Source organism: Cetorhinus maximus, chromosome 24 (assembly GCF_964194155.1).
Source record: "Cetorhinus maximus chromosome 24, sCetMax3.hap1.1, whole genome shotgun sequence".
In the NCBI taxonomy this organism is placed as follows: domain Eukaryota; kingdom Metazoa; phylum Chordata; class Chondrichthyes; order Lamniformes; family Cetorhinidae; genus Cetorhinus; species Cetorhinus maximus.
The window spans coordinates 34408123-34430558 of NC_135902.1; the positions used below are offsets into that span (position 1 = coordinate 34408123).

The window sequence follows — 22436 nt, forward strand, 5'->3', positions numbered from 1 at the left end:
TGCTGGAGAACTCCATTTTGTAACGGCAGCATGAAGAAGCTTTCCATGTAATCAATTATTGCTGTGTTTTTTTCTAAATCATAAAGTTCTCAATATTTTATTCTAACCTATTCTGCCCTCAGTGAAAATGATTTGGAGTCTTTCCTGATACAGCAATGCACACACAACTTATATTTTAAAACCCAAATTTGAAAATAGGTTTAGCAAGCCATTTAATACAATTTCAATTCCATATGACAGCTCCGAATGACTCATAGCTCAGCATTTCTGATAATTGACAGTATTTCTAGAAAAATAAAAAATTTAGGAAGAAAACTATGCTTACTTCAGATTGTTGTTCCATAAGTGAAGTTACCATCCAACAGAGTTACTATTAAGTTCTGCAATGAATGTGTTCCTGTTCATTTCTCCCTGTCAAGTCCACTAAGAATTTTATACCTTTCAATTTGATCGTTTCTCATTTTTCTGAACTTCAGAGATTATAATCTTAAACGTTAAGGATTCCTACTATATCTTGGCCTAGTTTTTCCGCCAAGTTTTCAGCATCTGTGTTTATGGTTACTTTGTCTAATCCTTCACTACTTGCAGGAACCATACTATTTGATTGTTATCGTTGTTAGTTTGACCATATTTTTTCGTGGTATCTTTCCCATGTTTGTTGTTCAATTTTATTTAAGGAAAGGGAATTTGTTTTTAAAATACAAGCTACTGTCAGTTTTTGGAATGCTTGAAATGCTGCACAGAATTATATTACAGATGACATCATACTCAATGACAGTTGGCCCATTCAGTTTCCAAACACAGCAAGTACGAAATGCTGAAAAAACTTTGCTGACTTTCCTAGCTGGGAACCGGAATTTCTGTGTCAATCTTTGAGTGACATAATTTCTATTCATTATGAGCTAATTAAAATTTTAACATTGTTGAATATTGTAAAGTTTGCTACATTTGTATTGTAGCATCACTTACTGACCCATCTGTCCATTGTAACAGCCTCCAGCCAGAATGTGTGAATCTTTGGGGTTGTACTCAAGACACAAAAGAGGAGATACTGGCTTTATCACCATTTCATGCTTATTTGGATTATCTATAGAAACAAAATGGGATTAGATATAGATTCTTCTTACATAAGAACTGGATCACAGAATTATAATTTGGAATCATCTCTGTTTAGCAGCAACAAAAAGGTCATATGCCACCCATTTCTTAGATAAGCTACAGAATTATTTAAGAATGATAACTTTCATTCAGTGTTATATTTTGGGTATAAATGGCATGGTACTTGCACCCAGGAAGGGAAAAAAACAGAAGGCTGTCTCATTGCAGGCCATAGTTGCGTACCTACTAGAGGCAAATTACAGAGTGGCAAAGACAGAATTCTAGGAGAAGGTCCCTTGTTTATCAGGGGATGACATGCGACTAAAACAAACAAAGCAAAAAGAAATAAAGATCCCAAAAACACCCACAGCTGGCTTAAAATAACTTGAAACCCAATAACAGGAGTGTCACCGTCACACAGGTTTTGTGATCTATGTTCCTGGGGTGACAAGTTATGGTCCAATTTTTGATAATTTGCTGTTCATTCTAGGAGTTGTAGATGCGACTTTTACACCAGGGCAACCTACACACTGGTTTTGTGGCAGTGACCTCTCACTGTTATAAGTATATAATTTTCAGTCTGAAGTTAATCAATCGAGAGGACAGCCCAGAAACTGAGACAAGAGACAAAAGACAAAAGAAAGCAACATAACTTAAAGTGAGTAACAAAAGGCAAGTATGCAAACTAATACCATTTGGCTTTACAGGCAAGAATTAAGTTATCAGCAATAAGATTATTCAGAATATGGGGTCTGGTTTCTTGTCAACAATCAGTAGAAAGTTCTGTAAATATACACCAATAGTTCTTCAGTTAAATTACCCTATGCATTTCTGAAGGAAGAAAAGCTACTAAGTACATGGGTAAATAGAGGCTGGTTTTCTGCAGGTTTGGGAACCAAATGCTTATTGCATTCCAATATTATATGGCAGTACAGCTGACACAAGTCACTAAAACTTCATTTTGCATGGCCCATTAATCAATGCCTTTCAAGAATTCCTTCTGTTCCCAGCCCTTCCGCATTGGTGTCTAAGTTTTAGAATGGAAATGCAACCCACTTTATCGTCAGATTGCTCCACTGGTGGAAGTTTTTCCTAACTGTTCACAGGTTTTTCTCCCCCTCCCATAAGAGATTGTATAATTAAGGGGTGAGTTATTGGTGTGGAAGGTTACCTAGAAAGGTTAAAGATAGTATCAAACTTAAAGAAAAAGTATATAATTGTGGAAAAATAGATGGAAGGCAGAAGATTGGACAGAATACAAGGAATAGCAAAAGATGACTAAAAGATTAATGAGGGGAAAATTAGAGTATGAGAGAAAGCTAGCCAGAAATATAAAAACAGGGAGTAAGAAGTTTTTTAAAATATTTAACAAAGAAACAAGTTAACAAAGCGAGTGTTGGTCCTATAGAAAGTGAGTCTGGAGAATTGATAATAGAAAACAAGGAAATGGCAGATGAATTGAACAGGTAATTTGCACCAGTCTTTACTATAGAGGATACAAGTAACATCCCAGAAGCAGCTATAAATCAGGAAATGGAAAGGAGGGAGGAACTCACGAAAATTACAATCACCACAGAAGTGGTACTGAGTAAATTGTTGGAGCTGCGGGCTGACAAGTTGTGGGGCCCTGATGGATTTCATCCTAGGCTCTTAAAAGAAGTGGCTAGTGAGATAGTTGGTGCATTGGTTTTAATTTTCCAAAACTCCCTAACTTCAGGAAAAGTCCCATTAGATTGGAAGATAGCAAATGTAACTCCATTATTCAAAAAGGGAAGGAGACAGAAAGCGGGTAACTACAGGCCAGTTAGCTTAACATGTCATAGGGAAAATGTTGGAAGCTATTATTAAAGAAGTTATAGCAGGGCACTTGGATAAGTTCAAGGCAATCAGGCAGAGTCAACATGGTTTTGTGGAAGGGAAATCATGTTTAACCAACTTATTGGAGTTCTTTTGAGGAAGTAACATGTGCTGTGGATAAAGGGGAACCAGTGGATGCACTGTACATAGATTTCCAGAAGGCATTTGATAAAGTGCCACATCAAAGGTTATTGTGGAAAATAAAAGCTCATGGTTTGGGGGGCTTACATTTTGGCAGGTATAACAGGTAGCAGAGAAGAGGCATAAATGGGTCTTTTTCAGGTTGGCAAGATATAACAAGTGGTGTGCCACAGTGTTCAGTGCTGAGACCTCAACTGTTTACAATTTATATAAATGACTTATTTCAAGGGATGGATGGAATGGTTGCCACATTTGCTGATGACACAAAGATAAGTAGGAAAGTAATTTATGAAGCGTACATAAGGAAGCTACAAAAAGATATAGATAGCTTAAGTGAGTGGGCGAAGATCTGGCAAATGGGGGGAAAATGGGAAATTGCCCATTTTGGCAGGAAGAATAAAAGAGAAGCATATTATCTAAATGGTGAGAAATTGCAGAGCTCTGAGATGCAGAGGGATCTGGGTGTCTTAGTGCATAAATCGCAAAAGGCTAGTATGCAGTACAGCAAGTAATTAGGAAAGCTAATAGAATGTTATCATTTATTGTGAGGGGAATTGAATACAAAAATCGGGAGGCTATGCTTCAGTTATACAGAGTACTAGTGAGACCACGTCTGGAGTACTGTATACAGTATTGATCACCTCATTTAAGGAAGGATGTAAATGCGTTGGAAGCAGTTCATAGAAGGTTTACCAGACTAACACCTGGAATGGGTGGGTTGTCTTATGAGGAAAGGTTAAACAGACTAGGCTTGTATTCGCTGGAGTTTAGAAGGTAAGAGGCAACTTGATTGAAACATATAAGATCCTGAGGGGACTTGACAGGGCGGATGAGGAGAGGTTGGAGAGATTGGGACTAAGAAGGCTAAGAGGATATTTGATAGAGATGTTCAAAATCATGAGGGGGTTGGAATAAGTAGATAAGGAGAAGCTGTTTCCACTCATAAAAGGATCAAGAATGAGAGGACACAGATTTAGTGACTTGCAAAAGAAGCAAACATGATGTGAGAAAACTTTTCCACACAACGAGTGGTTCGGGTCTGGAATGTACTGCCTGAAAGTGTGGTGGAGGCAAGTTCAATCGAGGCATTTAAGAGGGTATTAAATGATTATTTGAATAGAAACAACGTGCAGGGGTATGGGGAAAAGGCAGGGCAATGGCACTAGGTCACGGCTCATTTAGAGAGCCGGTGCAGATATGATGGGCTGAATGCCCTTCTTCTATGCTGTTGAAATTTTGTGATTCTGTGATTGTGGGAGAATCTAGAACTAGGGGTCAATGTTTAAAAATAAGGGGTCACCCATTTAAAACGGAGATATGGTAAACTTTTTTCTCTCAGATGGTTGTGCATCTTTGGAACTCTCTTCCTGGAAAGGTGGTGGAAGCAGAGTCTTTGAATATTTTTAAGGCAGAGGTGGATAGATTCTTGGTAAGCAAGGGGGAGATAGGTTATCAGGGGTAGGTGGGATGCAGATTGGAGGTTACTATCAGATCAGCTATGACCTTATTAAATGGTGGAGCAGGTTCAAGGGGCCAAATGGCCTACTCCTGCTCCTTGTTCGTATGTTACAAAGTGGCTTTATAGGATTGGGTTGATTCTCTCTTCCTATCCTTTTCATAGCTTCATCTGAACTTCCCATTGAGTGTGCATTTTGGCTGACATCACACGGGTCAGTTGTGGTTTCTTGATTCAAGTAATTAGCACAATCAAGACTCAAACTTGTAACTACTTGGTGAGATCTGCTCGAGTTGGAATGGTAATAAGACTTATGGTTGTTTAAGTGACCCTATTGAGAGTACACATTTACTTGTCACAGTGTTTAACTTGCTCCCTCCATTTTTCTGTAGTTTAGTGAATAATAACCTGTTTAAAAAGTTCCAAATAAGTTCTTTAGTTAGGTTCGAAAAAAAAAAATCAATTACAGTTACACAGCGCAAGTATATGATAATTGAGTTACCCAGATCCCAGATGTATGAGTCATAACTCATATTGTCAGCAGCTCTTTGAAATTCCAGGCAACAATAAGAAATTGCCAGTTTCCGCCCTTGATCTGGATGCCATGAGAGATGAGATACTGTCCGCTTAATTTCATTTGGGTCGCTAACAAACAAAACAAAGATGATGCAATGGGTTTTCTTCATCTCTCAAATTGCAAGAAGTTTTTTTTTTGAAACAAAATATAATCATCCCACCTATTGATTTTTGCAGGAAGTCTGCTTTTAGGTCAATTTACATTAATGTGCATGGTTGTATTAATTTAATGCAGCAAAAATGAAAAATCCTGTTGATCAGAGACACCTAATTATTGGTGAATTGAAAACTTTTAGAAACAACATACATGACTCATAGATTTTACAATACTATTTACAACCACTGTTTGCATAGCACATTTCAAAAACATTGGGTGGAATTTTCCCAGAATTGCACTAAGTGCGGTAGCAGGCGAGTAAAATGGAGTCTTACCCGCCGGTGAAAATGGTGGGTTTTCATGCCGCATCTTCTCGAGCCCACCTCATTATATGCACTCCCGCGAAACACGCCGTTTCCATGGCAGGGCGAGTTGTCATTCATCCGCTCGCCTTCGCCCCGCTGTTGCATCACGCTGGCCGCCATCTTTAAAAGGCAGCTGCCAGCAAAGCGCTCATCGCCACGAACTCATCACCACTGCCTGGGAGACATGGCCAGCAAAGGCAAAAAGACTGCAGCCCCCTGCTTCAACAGCGGGTCCCTCAAGCGACTGCTGGATGCCATGGAGGCCCGCCAGGATGTGCTCTGGCCCCGCTCTGCCGCAGGATGGGTAGCGATGTCACCAACCCGACTTGGGAGGCGGTGCCAGCGGTGGTCAGCGCGAACGCCCTGCAGAGGAGGACAGCCATCCAGTGCCGCAAAAGGATGAATTATCTCCTCCATTCCGCCAGGGTAAGTCACTCTTTTCATCACTCCCAACTCTCTCTCACACACAAACCCATCTCACATCCACAGGGCCCTCACTCACTGCCAGTGCAAGGGACATCACCATTCACTCTTTCACACAAACCGTCATTGTCCTCATCCCATCCATGGGACAACTCACCACCCACGCAGGCCAGGCTTCCTTATCATCTGGCCCGGCAGACGTCCTGACACATTGACACATTATCCCCATCTCTATCCATGCAGGACAGACTGGCTCACAACAGGAGGGAAAAGTTGCAGGCAGGTGGAGGGATGCCGGAATTCAGAGTTCTGACAGAATTCGAAAACCGAGCCATCCAGCTGGCCGGCAATGACCAGGACCGGTCCTGTGCTGATGATGAGGTCGGCGCTGCTCTACCAAGTGAGGATCCAGCAGTGGAACATCTATCAGATAACCATGCTGTGAGTGATGTGTCCTCTTTCACAGGCCACTGCCATGCACTAATTATCTCCCTTTGCTTTTGCAGGCACATCTGCCAAACAGCCGACAGAGTCCATGATGCAGGCCCTCCAATCAAGCTCCGAAGAAACCTCTGAAGAGGAATCTGAAGGCACCCACCCTGAAGCCCTGTAACAGCGCTCACCCACACCCTCCACCAACGCAGAGAGACACACCTCAGCGGGACCTAGCTTTAGAGTAGCTTCGGGGTCACAATCTGGTGAACACATCACACTTTCTGATCCACAGCAGGTGGAAGCAGAGACTTCCCAGGTCCCCGGCACTCAGGACTGCTGGAGGCCAGAATATTGCTGAGTCTGAGTCAGATGACGAGCCTCTGGACTCTGTCATGTCACAGTTGCTGGAGCTGCAAAGTCAAGCTAGGGAACAACAGGAAGGGATGTCCACTGCACTTCTCAGATTGCAAGGCATGATGGAGGAGTCCATCTGTCTTCAGGCTGAGGTGATAGCGCCGGCATTGCAACGCACCAAGGTTAACACTGGCAGGATGGTGGCTGCCATGGAGACCTTGGTCCAGGATGTCACTGCTGCGTGGGCTTAACTCCATCGCTGATGCCATAGCTACCCCTTTCGTTCACAGTGTCAGCCAGGGGCCCTTGGGCAGCCATAGGGAGGAGGATCAGCAGGTGCACGCTCCGGGGCCATCCACCCAGGTGACTCTGGGAGTGATCGGCCCATCCGAATCCCCTCTTCCTGTGACCACCGCAGATCCAGCTTCACAGGCCAAGGAGGGTGCCACTGCCACACAGCTGGACCCCAAAAGCAGGCCGGGGCCCTTCAAGTCTCTCCAGAGGGCGCCTGCCAAAGTCATCACAGTCAGCAGGCTGCCTCCGCCTCTGCTGTGGATGTCCAGGGGGCACCAAGACATAGCGGCAGAGTTAGGAAAGTTGGGTAAAAGTAGTTGCACAGCCTGGCCACGGGTGTTGATCACTTGTACATACTGCTCACTATTGTCAATAAACTCCGAAGAATGTCACCCTGCCTGTGGCTCATTGTTCTGATGAGCAGTGTTCTTTTCACTCAGATGTGAAACCTTTCTGCACAAGATAAAGGCAGGTGTCTCAGTCCAGGGCCTCTTCCCTGTGCTCTGTGCGGCCTTCAGACCACAGTGATGGTCCAGCCTCACACTGCCTGAAAACATTACTGATGCCTGCACCTCGGCAGTGCTTGTCAATGCTGCCAGAATGTAGTGGGCAGGCACCACAGAGTTCTCTCATACTCAGTTCTCAGCACCTTTAAGGTGGGGCTGGCCCCATCACACCAGCATCTGTGACCAGTGATGCTGTGCACCAACTCCTGAAGGGCTAAGGTGCTGAAGGCGGACACAGCATCAGATGTATCTAAAGTTTCATGGCTGCGTCTCTGAGATGGTCCTGATCATGGAGCGCAAGTGAACTGCCCTTAGCCTCTGAGAATGTCTGATTCCTGTCTGGCCATGTGAAGATCTATGGAGTGTCCTCACTGCATGTTGTCATCATTCTCCTGCTATTGAGCGACGATTAGGGCATCCACTGCAGCTCCATGACAGGAGCATTTTCAAAGGGTATTGGCACTGCGATAAGCCAGACTGGAGTCAAACATTCACAACTGCGATTTGAGGATCGATGGGGACACCTCGTTGCATGTCATAATCTTCTCCACAAATCTGGCAGCTATGAGGACCTCCCGAGTGCGCGTGCCTTGTCTAGCCAGTGTGAGAGCCTCATTTCCCCCATCATCGTCACCACCGAGGACCCCCTCACCCTCATCCCCGTCAGTGTCCTCCTCATCGGAGGAGGCATGCAACTCTTCCATCTCCTCCTCAGCCAGCTACTCACCCAGTTGCAGCGCCAGGTTGTAAAGAGCACAGACGATGAAGATGCGTGACACCCTCTGCGGACTGTATTGCAGGACTCCACCAGGCCGGTCCAGGCACTGGAACCGCAGCTTTGGCATCCCAATGGTCTGCTTCACCAAATTGCGAAGTGCAATGAGCCTCATTATAGCGCCACTCTGCTGCAGTCTGAGGCCACCGCATGGGTGTCATCAGCCACGGCCTCTGCGGGTAGCCCTCGTCCCCAAGGAGCCAACCCTGCAGCCTCTGTGGACTGTGGAAGACTGCAGGGATCTGCGAGCAACTCAGGATGTAGGTGTCATGCACACTCCCTGGAAACCGTGTGCATACCTGCAGGATGCATTTCTGGTTGTCACATACCAGCGAGTTCAGTGAGTGGAAGCCCTTGCGGTTGATGAAGTCCACTGAGTGTAGCGATGGAAACCTGAGCACCACATGAGTGCAGTCAATCGCACCCTGCACCTGTGGGAATCCCAAGATCAGGGCAAATCCAATGGCTTTTGCATCCTGGCTGTCCCGGTCCCAGGCGAAATGCACAAAGTTGTGGCCATGGAGAAGATGGCATCCGTGACCTCATGGATGCATTTGTGGGCGGCGGATTGTGAAATCCCACAGAGGTCACCTGTGGAGCCCTGAAAGGAGCCACCGGCATAGAAATTGAGCGCCACGGTCAAATTCACAGCCACTAGCAGTGGATGTTTTCCATGTCCCATTGGCGCCAAGTCCTGCAGTAAGTGGCAGATCTGAGCCGCCAGGTCCCTAGACATGTGCGGTCGTCGGCGGCAATGGTTCTCAGTCATCTGCAGGAATGGCAGGCGGTGTCTACAGACCCTGGGTGTCGCTAGGCGCCCACCAGCCACGGCTCACTGTCGCTCCTGGGCAGTGTGCGCGGGAGCCTCTGCTGCCCCTTCATGAGGTTGCTGCTCCTGCCTTTGCGCAGCCAGGTGCCTCAGTCACTCTCTTCCGTCTTCTACAGTCTCTATGGGCCATCAGGCTTACAGCTAGATCACCAGGATCCATGAACCTGACGTGGTCCTCCTGCAGCATGAAGGAGAGACAGACACACGGTTATCATGGCTGTACTTAGCACCTTTCCTGGCCCTGTGTGACCGCCCCTTAATGCTTCCGCGAGAGTGCTGGTTACCCCTCGGATGGCCAGAGGTGAGTGCGTTGTGTGGCTGCCCTGTCAACTTGCGACATGGGGGCCCTGTCAACCTGTGACATGGGGTACAATGGTCCAAACCAGGATGCTGAGATTGCAAGAGGCTGTGACCGCCTCCAGCAGTGACTGCTATGTGGTCAGCATTGGCGAGGAGAGTGTACAATGTGTGCAGTCCAACTGCTCTGCGGTCCAACAAAGTGGAGGCGGACTCTAAGTCTGTGCCAGGGTGGTGGGCGTGCTGAGGGGGGGTGGGGATAAGGTATGGAGCACTTGGTTGCCCTTTGGTGCCTCTGTGTTGCTTGCATGGGCGGGCAGGCTAGGTACCTGACCCCAATCACATCACTGTGGCTGTGCCTGATCTGTCTTAGTTGCAGAGGCATAGTCAGTTTATACAGGTATCCCTAATGTGTGGCCACTTCCCTCACTTACCCTGCTCCCCAACTCGATTGCCTGTGCACAGGATGCAGCACCAGGGCAGCACTTGACCACCCAACCCCCAAGCAGTGGCCTCTGAGGCTGGCTAGCACTTGCCCCCAGACACCGCTCCCCTCTCAACAGTCACCTGCGGGGCCAGGCATCAGTTCCCCCCCCCCACCCCCCCCCCACCGGTGCCTCTGAGGCCTGTAAGTAATGGGCGAGCTGTGGGGAACGCTGCTGCTCACTCATCTCAGTTCCCCCAAAGTGAAGGCCGCCAAGTGCACTTCGCCTGTGTGCTGTAGTGAAACACGTCGGGGTGCTTTCCCACTGACCGCGGACAGACGATACGGCAGGGGTTCCAGCAGCCTGGCGGGATGGCCTTTTAATTATATGCTAATGTATTCCAATTAGCTCCCCGCTGACCGAGGGGCGGGAAACGCGTCCCGCATACTGTCTGAGCTGATGATCGCGACCTGCCTTCATGCCGTCGTGAAGTGGGTCCTGCTATATTTTCTGCGCACGCCACCAATCACACCTGCCGTTCCGCCCATTATTTTTTCAACAAAAAATGCAACAAAAATCAGTGGATGCTTTTCATGATTAATTGTTTTTACCAGAGGAAATTTGATGCCACATTACATTCAATCTTAATGCTGTTACTCTGAGAATAATATTGATTCGACATTCTGAATACAATTTTCAAAGAATTAATGGCACACAACCAAACCATTGTTATATTTTTCTTCCTCCCACAAGATCCTAAGTAAATAAGTGACGAAGTTCCTTCATAAACAGCGAATCTGAAACTCAATGGGTGTGAAATTCATGTACCCCGATTTTTGGAAACGGGGCCACGATTTGCAACGTTCCAGTATCTCTTCAGATTGAGGTGGGTGAGACACAAAATTCATCTACCCACCTTATCTGAATGATTTTTGTGCTAGTTTCTGCATCTCCAGTGTTGACCTACCCTTCTCAATGCTACTGGTCTGGTCTACACACAGCAGGAGGTCCAGATAGTGTTGCTGCAGACTTTGTGGTACAGGCAGCATGCTTTTTTCTTAAAAGCAGGCTGCCTCTTAAAGGAAAGCTACACAAAAAGATTGCTGCATTGGAAATTCTTGCAAACACCAGGGCAGAAGAAAGGATCCAGGTGGACCGATGCATTGCTGCAGCATCAGTGGTGTGGGTAAAGGGTGGGGGAATGAGATTAGCTGAATTCCCTTTGCAGAGAGCTGGCATGGACACAATGAGGTGAATGGCCTCCTACTATACTGTAACCATTCAAGGTGGTCAGGAAGAGAGATGCTATGGTCCCATGGGGGACCAGGACAAGAGAACCACCCTCAGAAGGATGTGTGAACAGGTGGTCAGGGAGATCAATTTCCAGCCTCTGCACTTAAGGACCCGCAGCAGTGCCAGAAAAAGTCTAATAGCCTTATGTGGGTGGTCAACATCGGTGAATGCATCTTCACATAACATCTCCTTCTCACCTCATCACCAACCTCTCATGCTGTTCAATGCACAGACCCTCATCACTCACCCCACAACACTCCCTGGCATTCAGGATTCAAGCCTAACATCCAGATACTCCACCTCACCCTTAAATACTTACCACACACACACACCCACCCTTCACCTCTTCCACATACCTCTGGGTGATGTGCCAGCTATAATTGAATCACTAAACACAGTCCTGGATAACCAGTGACATGCTATCCTCTCACTTTCAAGACAAGGTGGTACATGATGGAAGGGAGAAGAGCAGAGTCAGAGAGGGACAAAGTTACATGCATCTCCTGAGCACTTTTTACCATCCAGAACACCCTCATCTAGCTATCTGGCATGATGAACAAGTTAATGATGATGTGACCATGGACCTTTAGCTTCCCATCCAATCTCCCTTCCCTCAAAACAAACTTCTCCTTCTGAGTTCCTGCTTTCAAACACCCAAGAACTGCATTGTGAGCCACAGGAGGAGGAAACAGAGCAACAATGAGCAGTGATAAAAAGGCCCTGTCACTTGATCTGATACTTGCAGCAACCAGCTCAGACACTGACACTGCACTTACTTTGGAGGACAGCACAGATTTGCATTAGTGTATATAGTGAGTTATCAGGCACAAGTGGCCTGCAACCAGGCCAGGACAACAGGATAGTTTGCCGGCTCACCAGATAGCAAGGTGGCAGACACGTATTGCTGCAGAGGACAATCTTGATGGGGTGGCCTACAGGAGACTGCTGAATGGGCATGCATACCGAGATGCTGGGTGTGTTGGGTGATCCACTGGGCATCCTCCTGTCACTGTTAAGGGGCATGAAGGAATCGGGCTCCAACTTGCAGAAGACATTGCAGAGAGCTTGCTCTTTCCTTAGCTCTGGCTTCACCCCACTGTGGTGCTGCAGACCCAGAGGCACTGGCAATGTTGGCCCCATTCCTGTTGCAGTTTCTGTGTGGACATTCTCTAGCAAATGCAGAAACTCACCAAAACACCTCTTAAAAACACTAATACAAAAGCAGAATACTGCAGCTGCTAGAAATCTGAAAAAGGAACAGAAAAAACTGGAAATATTTGGCAGGTCTGGACAGAGAAACATGTTTCTCTGTTTCAAGTTGATGGTCTTTTATCAGAGCTTTCTGATTTACCTGAAGCATTGACTCCTCTCTCTACCGGTTCTGCCAGACCTGCTGGGTATTTCCAGCATCATCCATTTTCATCTCCAAAAGCACTTCTGAGTACTTTCAGACACTTGCCAATAGAAAAAGTACCAAAAATTTAACTTGCATGCAATCAGGGTACTTGGCCCTTGAAATAAAAGTATTGCAGGATCCATCTTGCTGTTTCACACATCATTTTTTGAGCTGACAACACGGGGTTGCCAGGACCTACATGGACTAAATTTGGAATCCTCGTGTCACATCATTCAGTTAGGCAATGTGATTCCTTTCATGGGATGTAAGCATCGCTAGCAAGGCCAGCTTTTGTTGCCCATCCCTAGTTGCCCTTGAAAAGGTGGTGATGAACAGCCTTCTTGAATTACTGTAATCCATCTGGTGCTGGTCCTTCCACAGTGTTGTTAGGAAGGGAGTTCCAGGATTTTGACCCAGCGACATTGAAGGAACAGTGATATAGTTCCAAGTCAGGATGGTGTGTGGTTTGGAGCGGAACTTGCAGGTGGTGATGCTCCAAGCATCTGCTGCCTTTGTCCTTCCAGGTGATGGAGATCATGAGTTTGGAAGGTGCTGTTGAAGGAACCTTGGCGAGTTGCTGAAGTGCATCTTTTATAAGGTACACACTGTTACCACTGTGCGTTGGTGGTGGAGGGAGTGGATGATTAAGGTGCTGGGTGGGGTGCCGATCAAGAGGGGTGCTTTGTGCTGGATGGTGTCAATCTTCTTGAATGTTGATGGAGCTGCACTCATCCAGGCAAGTGGAGAGTATTCCATCATAATCCTGGCTTTTATCTGTAAATAGTGGACAGGCTTTGGGGAGTCAGGAGGTGAGTTACCATTGCAGAATTCCCAGTCTCTGACCTGCTCTTGTAGCCACTGTATTTATATGGCTGTTAAATTTCTTGTCAATGGTAACTCCCCAGGATGTTTCTTGGTAAACAAGGGGGTAAAAGGTTATGTGGGAGGTTACAATCAGATCAGCCATGATCTTACTGAATGGCAGAGCAGGCTTGATGGGCTGAGTGGCCTACTCCTGCTCCTAATTCGTATGTTGATGGTGGGGAATTCAGCGATGGTAATGCTGTTGAACGTCAAGGGCAGATAGTTAGATTCTCTCTTGTAGGAGATGGTCATCGTCTGACACTTCTGAGGCACAAATGTTACTTGCCAATTATCACCCCAAGCCAAGCATATGGACATGGACTGCTTCAGTATCTGAGGAGTTGTGAATGGTGCTGAATATTATGCAATCATCAGTGAACGTCCCCACTTCTGATCTTATGATGGAGAGAAGGTCATTAATGAAGCATCTGAAGATGGTTGGACCTAGGACATTATCCTGAGGAACTCCTGTGGTGATGTCCTGGGCTGAGATGATTGTTCTCTAACAACACAACCATCTTCCTTTGTGCTAGGTATGACTCCAAGTGTTTTCCCAGAGAGTTAATGCCAGGATTGTTGCCAATTCAACACGTTCAGGCGCTCTCAGGGGATACACTTACATGCGTCCATAGCCTTGGAGAATACCACATGAATCTAACAGGGGGTAACCTCCCCTCCTGGGAAGCCAGGTAGACCTTTGTAGTACTACTAGAAGCAGCATCACGTGACTGAATTTTGCACCCAATAATTCCAAGAGTATTGATGAATTTTAATACAGAAATTGTGGAAGATTTAGTGGCAAATCTAAAGAGAAATAAAATAAAATAGAAGGTTCAGGGATGAGGTATTTCCTAATTTTCATTGCAAGATAGTAACATAAATGAACTGACTTTTTTAATAAGTGTGATAGGAAGAGAGGGAAGACATTCATGTTAAATTTAGCTTTCAGGACAGTGAAAGATTAGCTGTAGGATGAAAAATCTTTTTTCAATTGAAACGGTAATTGTTCATTTACATTCAGAATCATAAAGAATTGCAGATAAGCTTAAGTACATTGCCTTTTTGCCGGTTGCCTGAGAATTTCCATGCGTGTTGACTCACAATTAGAAATTGGTTGGAATTTCCCTTGAAAATTTTTCCTAATCTTTGATTGGCAAGGATTTTTTCAACCAAAGAGAAATCTAAGGATTCTCAAGGATGCACCCATTACCTGAAAACATTTATGGTTTTTGCAGTTGAAGGTTCCTCAACTCTTTCCACATATTTCCCCTTATCTTCAAAGTACTCCTCATAAATATTGATAGCATTGTTCTGTTTAACACAGTGCTCCATTAACTGCAAAAACAGGAAAGAACATTGAGCAATATTTGATGCAAGTGTAACATTGGATTCTTTGAGGACAAATACAGTGACTAATAATCAAATCCATCTGTTCTTCAGTTCTTCAAAAGCTGAAGGAGCAAGGAGACAGACTTTTGCTAATATTTGTAACCTACCAACACCATTAATATTGCATGATGAAAGCTTCAAAAGCCAGCTATCAACAGGGTTTTTTTTAATTCAGTTCAGGGGATATGGGCTTTGCTGGCTGAGCCAGCATTTATTGCCAATCCCTTGTTGCCCTTGAGAAGGTGGTGGTGGTGAGCTGCCTTCTTGAACTGAGGCAGTCCATGAAGTGTAGGTACACTCATAGTGCTGTTAGGAAAGGAGTTCCAGGATCTTGACCCAGTGATAATGAGGGAACAGCAATATATTTCCAAGTCAGGATGGTGAGTGACTTGGAGAGGGACTTCCAGGTGGTGGTGTTCCCATCTATCTGCTGCCCTTGTCTTTCTAGATGGTAGTGGTCATGGTTTTGGAAGGTGCTGTCTAAGGAGCCTTGGTGAGTTCTTGCAGTGCATCTTGTAGATGGTACACTCTGTTGCTACTGTGCGTCGGTGGTAGAGGGAGTGAATGTTTGTGGATGTGGTGCCACTTTCATCGTTTGTGGATGTAGGCTGCTTTGTCCTGGATGGTGTCAAGCTTCTTGAGTGTTGTGGGAGCTGCACTTATCCAGGTTAGCGGGGAGTAAGTATTCCATGTCAGGAAGATATAATAATTTTCATAATGTTATTTGGAATCTATTGTAGAGTAATAGTGGGGGTCAGTGTCCATGTGTGTCTGGGACTTAACTGAATTAGGAACAGATGGTCTGAAGGTTTTGATGTAAGAAGAGAAGCTAGGTTTGAAGTACTAAATAGGTAAACATGGGTGAAGTTTTAGAATGTGAAGTGTAAAGGGAACATTTGTATTTTTAAATAAACCAGAGTAGCTTGAATTCAAAAGAAGGGGTAAAATGTCTCACCTAGCCAGGAGAAGTTAAGAAACAGTGTGTTTATTTTTCCTAAAAATTGTGGGTTAAAATTGGCACGATGATAGGTTTTTATTATTAGAGAGATAAAATCCAAAGACATAGTGAAACCATGGGAATTTGCATTCCAAGGGGAAAATATGTATAAAGGAGAGAAGGCTGTGTGCAACAGAAGGAATTCTAAGATCTAACAAGTGTAAAAACTCCAGCCTCCGTGCCCAAACTGCTGTCTGCAAGAACTGAAGTTAAGTAAACTCATTTTCAATTTAACTGTTCAGGGTATTGCATTACTTTGCCTGGGTCTTTTAAAATCTATTTGATTTTACTGTTGCTTTAACGGAGTTAGATTAATTAGGAGAGCTAGGAGTTATTATGGTAGTAATTTGTAGACCTGTGTATGTGCTTAAAATTATTTCTTTTATTAGTAAACGTTGTAAAAAGCCTCTAAGACTCAGGGGACTTATTACCCCTGAATTCAAGGCACGCATCTCAAAATAAATATACAAATTGCAACTCAGTTGTTTCAAGTTTCCCTTTGGGATTTGAGCAGCTTAGCATTTACCATCTGCTGTGCCATAACATCCATAACATTCCTGACTTGTGCCTTGTAGATGCTGGACAGGCTTTGGGGAGTCAGGATGTGCGTTACTTGTCGTAGGATTCCTAGCCTCTCAGCTGCTCTAGTAGCCACAGTATTTATATAGCTTGTCCAGTTCAGTTTCTGGTCAATGGTAACTCCCAGGATGTTGATAGTGAGGAATTCAATGATGGTAATGCCATTGAATGTCAAGGGGCAATGGTTAGGTTCTCTCTTGTTGGAGATGGTCATTGCCTGGCACTTGTGTAGTGTGAATGTTACTTGTCACTTGTCAGCCCAAGCCTGGAAATTGTCCAGGGCTTGCTGCATTTGGAATTGGACTGCTTCAGTATCTGAAGAGTCGCAAATGGTGCTGAACATTGTGCAATCATCAGTGAACATCCCCACTTCTAACCTTATGATGGAAGGAAGGCCATTGATGAAGCAGATGATGATGCCACCAGAGCTTTCAAAAATCTTATTGGACAGGTTAAAAACCTAATTTTGTCCAATCTTTTAATCTTTAGTCCCCTGATTACCCTTTGGTAATCAAAGGCAAAGGTCATAAAATGTGCATATGGCTACTAAGATGCAATCTACATTATATAATTCCAGGGTACAACATATTGGGCTAGATTTTGCTGAAAAATAAGAATGTATAAACAAAGCACACCATTATTAATACGCAAATCAGCCAAGCAGCTTGTAGCAAAGAAGAGATACCTTGTGAATTGCAAATCACAAATTCCTGGTCAATATGAATCACTCCATCATTAGCTTCATTTAAACAGCATCTCACGCTTAACCGCCCCATGATTTTCATGAAGTTGCTGTGTTTGCACATTAATTGCCCATTAAACCCTCCACAGTCTAGTAATTAATACCGTATTTACTCTTCTAACAGCGCAATTATTGTGAATGACTTCAACTTCTCTCGCCCAGAAAGTAAGCAATTAAAAGTGTGTCGTGCCAATCCTTAAATCTTATTGGTTAAGGAGATACACACCGTTTGTCTTATTGTTCACCAAGGTCCTGGGTGCCCTGCTGCTCTTGTTGCTTGGTTTTTGGCTTGTACTTCCTGCAACTTTTTGGGCAAACATTTTTAAAACCTAAATATGCATGAACGTGTCTAACTAATGGGCACATCATGAGACACCCAAAATATAGCTCATTAAAGCACCAATTTATTAATTCACAGAATATACAGCAAAGCATTACGCAATCTGTGCTGATTCTATTCTATTCCTATTGCATATTGAATGGTTTGTTATGATCTTGGTAAAGATCAGTAGCATTTTTATTATTTTTTGAAATCCGTAAACCCAGGTATTTACTAAAAGAATGAAGTCACAAGGTTCACTGTTAAAACCAAAGAATTTTACTACATAAAAATCAAAGACCATGAATACTAATCTGTATACACTATCTTAAATAATCAGTTACTTTAAAGATATTCAAAGTACAGTGAACACAGTTAATTATACTCTAAACCAAACTTCTTAACTCAAAATTCCTTCCATTTGGATTACACCAGTCAGATACTTATCGTAACTGCAAGATTAACCATTTGGTCTGAGTACTGTTCCAAAGATTCATATAAGGGTTGAGAATTCTTGGGCCTTCCATTTACTTCCGGCAAGGTTTTCCCTTCAAATCTCCTCTACCGGTCCCATATGGACTCCCAGTTTAACACAAGCGTTGCTAGTGTCTTCAATGTAGCCACTTTGGGTCTAAATTCTCCTGGTTCTAATGTACTTTAACTCTGGAGTCTTGCCAATAGGAACACTCTCTCTCTCTCTCTCTCTCTCTCTCTTTTCAGAGTGGCTATTCCAGAAGTTCAACTTACTGATAATAGAATCCTTCAGTTATCAAAGATTTTACCCTTTTAGCCAGCATCAAGAATTTTAGTTGAATTCTGTTGAAAGTGATGTTCACTGGAGCCAGCTTGCTCTAAATGAACTGCTTGAAAGAGATGTTCCCTGCAATAAACATATAGTTTACCCTTTGCTTTTCTATTGTTTATTTCCCAGGCAGCTTGGTCACATGATCAAATCCTGGAACAAGTTGCTTTCTTACAAGAAATCATCTTCCAGAGAAACCTAGTTCTTAGAGGGACCATCACCCCAACATAAAATATAGTTTTCCCCCAAAAGCACATAGACCATCACAGGTCATGGTTACATCCATTAGTCTTATAGTCTAAATAGTTATCACTTTTCAGTAGAGTCATAGAGTTATACAGCACAAAAACAGGCCCTTCGGCCCATCATGTCCATGCTGGCCATCAAGCACCTATCTATTCTAATCTAATTTTCAAGCACTTGGCCTAGAGATCTTCCCTATCCCACAGTGTGATCACCCACCACTCCAAAACACTACACGGTGCAGTACTCAATTACTTGTCTTCTATTTAGCACATCTGTGAACTTCCTTTCACTGCCATACCAAAATATGGGACACCACCTTGCAGTTGACATGGCTGCCCATACACTTCTGTGGCAGGATTTAAGCTAGCACTTGAATGGTTTTAAGTTGTGCACCAACTCTGATTAACGTGCAAAGAAAATAACAAAAAACACAGTGGACATTCAGCATTACCTACAAGTGAAGAAAAGTAGGGCTATTTTTAGTTGATTAAGCTGGACTGTTCAGTTATAGCTAGGAGGTTTCTGCCAAGCTACTAGTGGACAAACATTTTTGATAATTTATTCATTCACGGGGTATGCAAGCAGGTTCAGTAGCATAGTGGTTATGTTATGTAACACCAGCCGTAACATCATTTATTTTGGTATGAAAGTGGAAGAAACAGGAAAAAGCAGTTGATTGAGGAGATCACTGCTTTACAATAACCTAATACATTTAATTTCATTCATTTATCTTTTGACCTTGAAAACATAGTACTTGGCCAAGAGGTACATGAAGGTGGAATCAGTTGAATTAGAAGGATCATTTCCTCATTAAAAGTATCCCATGAGTTGTTAATATTAGCTACAGGCCTCTTTTGAGGCCACATATCAGTATTTTTCTAGAGGTCAAAAATACTAGTAAGGCAAAAGAAAGTCAACTTACTAACTTTACAAATGTATTAGAATTAATAACTATTTTTGGGGAAGCATAGAAACACTGCCTTGCATTAATATCTCCTTATCCACTTACACTACCCAGCTGCATGATCGTGTAGACATAATTCTCATCTTTTTCCACTTTCTTCCTATAACGAATGGTATGTTCCAGATCGTTTGCATTTATATCTTTAGGCCAGCCACCCTCTACATGGTTAATCCCTCGAGTCTCTGACTTAAAACGTTCAGTATTGACCTTCAAATGGAGAGAAATTAAAAGACAATGAGAATATTAGTGAAAAGCATCAAATTACTTAATTGGCATGATGTAATTTAAGGAACAAAAAGAACTGCAGACAGATTTCTTGAACTTTCACGAAGACCTCAGCCATATCTTGTCTCTAAAATGAATGTTTGTTTATGGAGGAAGACATAATCTCACAAAGCAATAAGGTGGATAAGTTATTGCCCTTTGGCTTCTACATTTTCATTTCATTATAAAAGCGTGACCTAAGTGCAGGTTGTTGTCAAATGACCATGCTGATATGAAGAAATGACAGAGCTGATATTGGAAGATGCCATGGATGTTGCCTGAATATTGTGTCTAATAAAAACTGTAAAAATCAGGAATACTGAAGGACTTGTACTTGTAAGTAGATCATTGACGATACACTCACAAAACTGGTGTAAGAGAAATAAGAAATGATTGTTGTGAAGGAAGTTGAGAAGCAGGGCCTACTTCCACTGGAGCTGAGGAGCGGAGAGGACATGCAATAGTGTTTAAAATTATAATAAGGTTTAATAGCACAAATAGAGAAAAACTATTTGCTTTAGTTAGGGAATCACTGATGAGAAATCATACATTTCAAGCTGTCCCAGAGAGAAAGTAGAGAGGTTATGAGAAATATATTAACACAAACAGTTTTAGAGCATGGAATTCTTTGGCACAGGGAGTACTTGATGGAGTACTCTTCCATCTTCCATTAACCTCAGCACAGCCAAACTCTGCAGTCTATATCTTATACCACACTTAGGCACATTTTCTCATCGCAACCAATTTACTGACATTTATTGGCTCCTGCATTCCCCAGTGTCGCAAATAAAAATTCTCATCCTTGTGTGCAAATCTTTATATAGCATTTACCCTCCTATTTCTGTAACATCTTCCTGTCAAACGCACTCTGACTTTGGCCCTTTGTACATCTGACACTCACTTTGCCCCACCATAGGCAGATTGCCCTCACTGACGTAGGTGGATCTCTCTAAATTCTCTTTCAAAACCTACTGCATCCCCACCTCCCTCCCCTCTTTGTAAGACCCTCTTTAAACTCACATCCGGTAAAGCCTTTGGTTACCCCAGCCCCAATCTCTCCTCCTTTATTTCACCATTTAATTTCTTTCCTTGTGTTCTCTGAAACATCTCAAAATGTTGACCTTGTAAAGGTGTAATATAAATGAAAATTGTTGCTACGTGGTTCTAAATCTGAAAGAGGTGAAAGGCTGCCTGCAAAGCACATGTTTGATATAAAAGACTACCTGTCGATTGGATGTCAGCTGTCTTCATAAAAATGTAAAGTTCTCAGCTAGTTCTTGGTCAGGCGCATAAGATGGAAAACAATACTGAAGCATAAATTCTTCTTCAAAAGGTTAAAAACCTGATTTAGTTTGCTTAGTCTACTACTGGCATTTCTGTCTAGGATAGTGACATTCATTTGAGGGACTAAGCAAAGATAATCCAACTATCAATTCCTCTTTAAACAACTTATTTAACTTTTGGCTGAAATTTATGAAGATTTCTACAGACAATGCCACTTTTTAAAAAACTTTGAAGGTACTACAAATCACTTTTGAAGAGCTGGATATTCACACGTGTGCAATATCCAGGAACTGGCTGCAACAGGCCTTAAACATACGAAATGTCTGACGGTTGGCATTCGTGGAGAAATCTGCGATTCAGCTCATTCTCCCTTTGCTAGTTGAAGAACACTTCCCAGCAGTACTAGGAGTTTTAAAAAGACTTAAAAATTTAAGATGCTACAGCTTTCAAATGTTGATATCCTACCTCATGTTCAGACATGTCCTTTGAAACCTGTACAAACACATCAACGGGATTTTTTTCGATGAAGTTTTCCGCTAATGTCGGATCTGGGAGAATGTCAGCATGTAGCTCTGCTGGGCGATCTGAAAAGTTGCATTGCCGGCCAAATTCACTCCGTATTTTAGTATAAACATAGACGATTTCCATCATTTCTGCAAGATACCAAAGTAATGTGCTCACTTCAACAAATTCTTAATTTAAACCTACATTGTACAATAATTGTTTGCTAAAATAAATGTCATCAATGGGTGGAAAATAGAATGATTTGAAGTTTTTAAGGTTAATTCTACCATTAATCATTCTTGTAAAATTGAAAATCCCATTTCTCCTCCAGCTCCCAGTCATGTTCTTGTGACCAATTGTTATACAATAGAAAAATCAAAATGCAGCTTATATTTTGACTATTATTCCACGTCATGTCAGCAAAACTTTTTTTGAGTTATGATCAAATGCAAATCTCATAATTTATATTACTCATTATTTGATCTCCTGTGTCATTGCTTATTGGGAGCCTGAGATCTGCAGCACAACTGTGATATTTAGCATGATTCCATTCTGAGTTGGAGAGTAAATCATAGTGGCAGCTAAGGAGTGGAACACAACAGTGGAAGAGAAAGGTAAGGCTCAGAACTCTCTGCCTTGAACCAACTAGGGACTTTCAGGGTTAACAATGGTGGAAAAGCCATACATGATGTTAGCAACTATTGATGGGGGAGGTGATGGCGTAGTGGTAATGAAATTAGACTAGTAATCCAGAGGCCCAAGCTACACTGGGGACATGGGTTTAAATTCCACCATAGCAACTGGTGGAATTTAAATTCAATTAAGAAATCTGGAATTGAAAGCTAGTCTCAGTAATGGTGACCAT

The 22436-nt window shown here is 43.3% G+C and overlaps 1 protein-coding gene across 1 annotated transcript in view; it reads right to left on the reverse strand.

Moving 5' to 3' along the window:
- Nucleotides 1-21715, reverse strand: part of dnai2b (dynein, axonemal, intermediate chain 2b) — a 64626-nt gene extending 42911 nt beyond the window's left edge. The window contains exons 1-5 of the mRNA XM_078570995.1: nt 21533-21715; nt 19565-19726; nt 14692-14816; nt 5055-5197; nt 974-1087 (exon numbers count right to left, since the gene is read on the reverse strand). Of these exons, the coding sequence (XP_078427121.1) occupies nt 974-1087; nt 5055-5197; nt 14692-14816; nt 19565-19726; nt 21533-21715 (727 nt within the window). The remainder of the gene's footprint in view (nt 1-973; nt 1088-5054; nt 5198-14691; nt 14817-19564; nt 19727-21532) is intronic.
- Nucleotides 21716-22436: the final 721 nt, after the last annotated feature.